Genomic DNA, 6,794 nt, shown 5'->3' on the forward strand with positions numbered 1-6,794 from the left:
ACACACACATATATATATACACACTCACGCATATATATATATATATATATATATATATATATATGTACATTTTATATAAAATACATACAAACACACACACATATATATATATATATATATAATATTCAAGTATGCATGTACGTTTGCAATTATGTGTATACGTACGACGTATGTTCGTAAGTAAGTACGTTTGTATGTATGTATGTATGTGAGAATGAATATATATACATACATACATACGTACACCCACATACGCACACACACATATACAAGTACACGCACAAGCACACACACACACACAACAAACACAAACACACACACACACACATATATATATATATATATATATATTATTTCATATACAATATACAACGATAATAGACACAAGAACCGAAACTAGAAGTACTCGTAAACAATATTAAACTTTACACAACACTCGAAATTCATCTATGTGTCATTCAGCGGCAATAGTGCCGAATTTACATGCACATACACTTATTACAAAGAACAAACCAACGCCAATGTCCCAATATGAAGATTTAAGTAAGCTACAGTCAGTGCACACTGATGATGAAGCTTTTGACCCTAATGCAATGTGCTGTGGGGGTGCACTTCACACGTGGATATACCTTGCGGCGTGTAGATGTCCATCAAACTCGCCTGTAGATTGTTGATCAGTTGCTGTTTCGAAGTCATTTTGCGGTAGGATTAGAAGAACAAGAAAAACGAGACTCTGAGCATTCAATAGTATGTCTGATTCTGATGTATTAGTAAACTGTATACTGGGTGGTGCTTCTCTCTGTCTAATAATGTTCAGCAGTGCATTGGTGATGAACACAGTGTATGTCTGTATGGTCGTGCAGTGTCCGTCTCTCCCTCTAGTAGTAGTAAGTTACGTAGTAACCGAAACATATTTTAAATATTATTTATAGTACAGCACATGTCTCTTTTAAAAAAATTCAACATCCCTCATACATAAATACCTCTCTGCATTACACTTCTGTCTATTTTTGAAATCACAAAAAACAAAACAAAACAAAAATACAAATAAATATAGATGAACCAATAGGATTTCTCTTCTAGACTCTTCCTTAATTATTTTGTAAAAATAAACAAATATTCAGGGAGGAGCAACTCACAGATGAAAGCATTGTCCAATAAAAACACAAAGTAAAGTGCTACTGTGGTCCACCCCACTGACCCACCCGAGTCACCTGACAAAGCGATGATGACGTGTATTACTATATATGTACATATATATAGATGTATTTATATATATATATATATATTACGAGGTAAATATGATACCGATACAAAAGTAATTAAACACGTACATATATGGCTGCACTGCTGCCCGACTCATCCATACTGAACACTATTTGAAACAAATAGCACAACCACCTGACCTTCGCACACAGTGAATGTACTTTCATCGCTCTATCAACCTCTCACAACACAGTGTGCTTGTATTTATAAACTAATAAACTAGACAACCAGCTCAAACCTCAAATTCATTCCATTCAATCGCGAACACCCCCAAATACCACACCATGAAAGACGGAAAGGACGACGACTCTGGCAAGAGCAGCATGACTGTGGCTGAGTATGTGGCCGAAGCATTAGCCACCGCAGGCGTGGAACTAGTGTTTGGTGGGCATGGAGGTGCCGTGATAGCGCTCGTGAATGCCATCGAGAGGCATCCCAAGTTGACATGGTAGGTTGGTGTAAAGTTCAGAGAGGTTAATGTTGGGGTGGTCGTGTTTGTCGATTGAATGCAGCTTGGGGAGAGAAGGAAAGGCATTCACAAGATTGTACCGGAGTCGTGTTCAATTGTGTAGTTAGTCGTTTTTGACATTCGGCCGCACGTGTATATGCTCTCCTGAGCGCCAAGAGATGCATCGTTGTTAGCTGCTGTGCATCTTTCTGTGTGAATAGGAGCTGTGCATGTATACGTTTATCTTCACGGCAAGAGATGCATCGTTGTTAGCTGCTGTACATGTTCCTGTGTGGATAGAGCTATGCATGTATACATTTATCTTCACAGCACAGAAGCCTGTAGCTGAAGCTGGGATGGTGTCGTGATAGGGATAGTTGATTCTCTGAGCGTTTGTCTCAAAGAAGCTCTTCAGGTACGAGTGGAACGGCTACTACAACGTCTAATGCCTGATACTACTTCTCAAACCCGTGTTGTCTGCACTATGTTGTGAAACGCCGAAGCAATGGTCCGTTTCACATGCGTTTTATGATCTGGGATGGCTTTTGTTTGTTTGCCGTTTAGTTTCGAATCCTTCGTACAGGACGCATGCCGTTGACACTTAACGCTGCCCTGTGTATCTATTTAATACTAGGCACTTTAACTTGTAGAATGTAAAACAATTGCACACATGCTCGTTGCTACGCATCTTCACCTCGTATATTGGATGGACGAAATAGGTATATCATTGACTTATGATATACACATATGAATCATTGCCTTTTGATATCATATGAGATATTGACTTGTTGTATATCTAATGAACATATGTACATAGACCACATTTGAATCATTGACTTATAATATCATATGAGACATTGACATATAATATATCGAATGAACATATGTACATATGCCACATATGAATCATTGACTTATAATATCATATGAGTTATTGCCTTATAATATATCTAATTATGAATCATTGACTTATAATATCATACGAGTTATTGCCTTATAATATATCTAATGAACATATGTACATATGCCATATATGAATCATTGACTTATAATATCATATGAGTTATTGCCTTGTAATATATCTATTGAACATGTGTACATAAGCCACATATGAATCCTTGACTTATAATATCATATGAGTTAGTGCCTTAAAATATGAATCATTGACTTATAATATCATATGAGTTATTGCCTTGTAATATATCTATTGAACATGTGTACATAAGCCACATATGAATCCTTGACTTATAATATCATATGAGTTAGTGCCTTAAAAATATATCTAATGAACATATATAAATATACCACGTGTGTCATTGCCTGGTATTACATCTATTACCGGTATATAAGTGGTTGCAAACGCACCTCCGCTTTTCTTTCTCACCATGCACGCACCCAGAAGTCTGTTATCCATTCCGGGGTCTAAACCCTAAACCCTAGTACCACCATAACCCAAGACCAACTGACTTCTAATCCTGAACCGTCTGGGCACCTGTGGCCCATTTTCCCCTTCAGGGTGTGCATGAAGAACGAAAACAACGCATCTCTCGCCGCCGCAGCCCAGGCTAAACTCACGGGGCGTCTGTCCTGTTGCCTAGCAACGTCGGGGCCCGGCGCCACCAACCTGACCACAGGCTTAGTAGCGGCCGTGAAGGATGGTGTGCGTGTCATCTGCATCACCGGCATGAAGCACTCGTGGAAGGTTGGCTACGCTGACTTCCAGGACTGTAACCAGACGGAGATCTTCCGTGCGGGTGGGGTGGACAATAGCTACACCATCCTGCACAAGAACAGCGTGGTGCCGCTCATGCGCAACTCCATTGCGTGCGCCTACGAGAAGTACACGGCTGTGCACGTGGCTATTCCGGTGGACATCCAGACGCAAGAACTCATCACACTCAAGCCAGGAGAGACGGCCAGGGCTGTGTTCCAGGAGATACACAGGTTCACAAGCATCCTGCCGGCGTCGACGAGGTACCAACGCACCAAGGTAGTACCGTCCTCCCACTCTCTGGATGTCGCATCGGAGTCCATTGTGAACAAGGAAGCGCTCAGAGGTGGGCGTAGGCGTATCATCATAGCGGTAGGCAGTCTGGCAGTAGGTACAGGGGTGCACGTGCTGCGGCTGGCGGAGGCTCTAAACGCACCTGTCGTGGCCAAACTGGACGGCAAGGGCATAGTAGACGAGAGCCATCCCCTGTACTTGGGTGTGTTGGGGATCTTCGGCAATCCCGGGCTGGAGGCGGCCAAGACCATTGTACAGACCAGTGACTTGGTGGTGAATGTGGGGGTGAATGAGTGTACCGAACTGTTAGCTGGGTCGGATGGGCTGCAACGTAGGGCGATGATCTCCATCATGCCCTCGGCCAATGCCGCGTCCAAGAACATCGGGTGGCAGACGGAGCACGATCTCTACGGCAACATCTGTGGCATTTGTGAGGAGTTGTGTGGGCGTATTGACACACTCATGGCCAAGCATCCGGAGGCAGCGAACACGTGGGACGACGGCAGCCAGCACTACACCCGCAAGAGCAAACGGGACAAAAACGACCCCAAATCCCAGAAGGCCTGGGACTACTTCCTGTCCGGCTCCTGGCGCCAACGCCAGGACGGAGACACCCCGGCCGACGCAGTGAAGTCTACGGGCAAGCAGCTCAGGGCCAGAGACTCTACCGCACGCTTCTCCATAGTAGAGGAGAGCGCAAGCTCCTATTGCCACCCCATGTCTGTGTTTGCTGCGTTGGGTGACCTGCTCAGCGCGGAAGACATAGTGGCGGTAGACACAGGCGACTCTACGCTGTGGTCCAGTCTCGGCCTGTGCCTGACCAAAGGGCAGCGTGTGCTGGCGGATCTGAGCCTGGGCACCATGGGCTACAGTCTGTGTGCGGGGGTGGCAGCCTCCCTCACCCACCCCACGGCCAAGGTAGTGGTGATAGTAGGCGACGGGGCGTTGCAGATGACGGTAGGCGAGCTGGGCATGGTGGCCCAGAACAACGTGCAGTCGTTGATAGTCATCGTGGTGAACAACGGGGTGTTGGGTCGGGTCCACTTTGGATTTGATCAGGTGCTTGGGGACAAGGTGAGTAACCCGGACTTCATGCTGCTGGCGAAGGCGTACCACGGGGATGGGGCACGGATTACGAATGAGGGGGAGATACTGCCAGTCCTCACCCAGGCCATGCATAGCAAGGGCCTGTTTATTGTGGAGGTGGTGGAGGATCCCGACCTAGCCGCACCCATGGCCACGCTAGTGCCGGACGTCAACTACTTCGACCACGAACGAGCGGAGTGCGATGAGTAGGTGTGGGTGTAGGTGCGTGTGTTCATGGGGTTAGTAACGTACTTACGTGTGGGAGAAGGGTGCGTCCTGAACGTTGGCACACGGAATAAGTAGCTGCACAGGGCTACGGTTGTCTAGAGGCACTTCGTAAGTATAATCAATAAAGGCTGTCGGATTATGTACTGTTTTAATAAGGGCTACGGTTGTCTAGAGGCACTTCGCAAGTATAATCAATAAAGACTGTCGGTTTATGTACTGTTGTAATAAGGTCTACGGTTGTCTAGAGGCACTTCGTAAGTATAATCAATAAAGAAATAAAGACTGTCTGATCATGTACTGTTGTAATATGGGTTACGGTTGTCTAGAGGTTCTTTGTAAGTATAATCAATAAAGACTGTCTGATTATGTACTGTTGTAATATGGGCTACGATTGTCTAGAGGCACTTCGTAAGTATAATCAATAAAGAAATAAAGACTGTCTGACTATGTACTGTTGTAATAAGGGCTACGGTTGTCTAGAGGCACTTCGTTAGTATAGTCAATAAAGAAATAAAGACTGTCTGATTATGAACTGTTGTAATCAGTGCTACGGTTGTCTAGAGGCACTTCGTAAGTATAATCAATAAAGACTGTCGGATTATGTACTGTTGTAAAAAGGGCTACGGTTGTCTAGAGGCACTTCTTATGTATAATCAATAAAGACTGTCGGATGATGTACAGCTGTAGTAGTGAAGTCAGTCTGTCTGAGGACTATCTTCGCTCACTCTGGTGGCCTTGCATTTGAGCTATTCTTTTGGGTTGTAAGTCAAACGCCACTATCCAAAACAAGACAAAAATTAAGAACAATGCGACTTTACTTTACAGACCAGTTAAACGTAATGTCGGTTGTCGTCCACAGTGAACAGTTTCACATCATTCCCAGTTTACGTTTATTGTTTGCGTCTATTGTTTGCGTTTATTCTTGCGTATGTGCATGTATTGTTATGTACATCATGCGCTTGCAGTGCTGGAAACTTAACGCACCAACAAGTCTATCAAGCTGTAGCAGACCCCACAGTATGGCATATATCATTAACTATTGCAAACCAAACGGACCCATAACCACGGGTGGCATCCGTAAACCCTAAAAACCCTACAACCCGTGCAAGCGTGGGCTGTTGCATGGTAGGGGATTTCATGGCTGTGATTTGTTCAGCAGACTATGGCGCTACGTCCACTTCTTCGCGCCGAACCGCTTGGCCCTGGAGATGGTCGTTTTGTCTAGCGATACTCCCATATACGACAGCACACCTAGCACTACTGTCACGGTAACTAGGTACAGCCTGTGGGATGGGGCAGTGGGTGTAGTATCAGACAAAGGGTATGTGAGCTATACAGGGTTATCTGACAAATGCATGTGGGCTGAACAGGAAGAAGATATGGACACACCCATAAACACAGTAATACCAACCTACATCATCAATGGATTCAGATAAGATGATATGGTCACACTTATAAACACAGTAACACCCACCACCTACATGATCAATGGAATCAGATAAGATAATATGGTCACACTTATAAACACAGTAACACCTACTACCTACATAATCAATGGATTCAAATAAGATGATATGGTCACACTCAAAAATACAGTAACACCCACCACCTACATGATCAATGGATTCAGATAAGATGATATGGTTACAATCATACACACAGTAACACCCACCACCTGCATGATCAATGGATTCAGATAAGATGATATGGACACACGCATAAACACATTAATAAACGCAACCTACATGATCAATGAATTCA

General features: G+C 44.2%; 2 protein-coding genes across 2 annotated transcripts; one reads left to right on the forward strand and one right to left on the reverse strand.

The window, feature by feature from the left end:
- The first annotated feature begins 1,323 nt into the window (after positions 1 to 1,323).
- Positions 1,324 to 5,624, forward strand: SARC_05077 (hypothetical protein). Its single transcript, XM_014301064.1, has 3 exons — positions 1,324 to 1,714; positions 3,230 to 5,207; positions 5,597 to 5,624. Exons 1-2 carry the CDS (start codon positions 1,551 to 1,553, stop codon positions 5,013 to 5,015), a joined length of 1,950 nt encoding a protein of 649 aa, XP_014156539.1. The 5' UTR covers positions 1,324 to 1,550; the 3' UTR covers positions 5,016 to 5,207; positions 5,597 to 5,624.
- Positions 5,625 to 6,201: 577 nt separating this feature from the next.
- SARC_05078 (hypothetical protein) lies at positions 6,202 to 6,753 on the reverse strand (the record flags this gene model as incomplete). Its single annotated transcript, XM_014301065.1, has 3 exons — positions 6,202 to 6,316; positions 6,449 to 6,510; positions 6,706 to 6,753. The coding sequence occupies 3 exons, from the start codon at positions 6,751 to 6,753 to the stop codon at positions 6,202 to 6,204; spliced, it is 225 nt and encodes a 74-aa protein (XP_014156540.1).
- Positions 6,754 to 6,794: the final 41 nt, after the last annotated feature.

The sequence above is a fragment of the Sphaeroforma arctica genome, assembly GCF_001186125.1.
Source record: "Sphaeroforma arctica JP610 unplaced genomic scaffold supercont1.311, whole genome shotgun sequence".
Lineage (NCBI taxonomy): Eukaryota > Ichthyosporea > Ichthyophonida > Sphaeroforma > Sphaeroforma arctica.

What these genes read in the sequence shown, in the direction of transcription:
- SARC_05077 (XM_014301064.1), top strand. Translation starts at nt 1,551, where the DNA reads ATGAAAGACGGAAAGGACGACGACTCTGGCAAGAGCAGCATGACTGTG. An exon ending in AGGCATCCCAAGTTGACATG is followed by an intron (nt 1,715 to 3,229) that starts GTAGGTTGGTGT and finishes TTTCCCCTTCAG; the next exon opens with GGTGTGCATGAAGAACGAAA.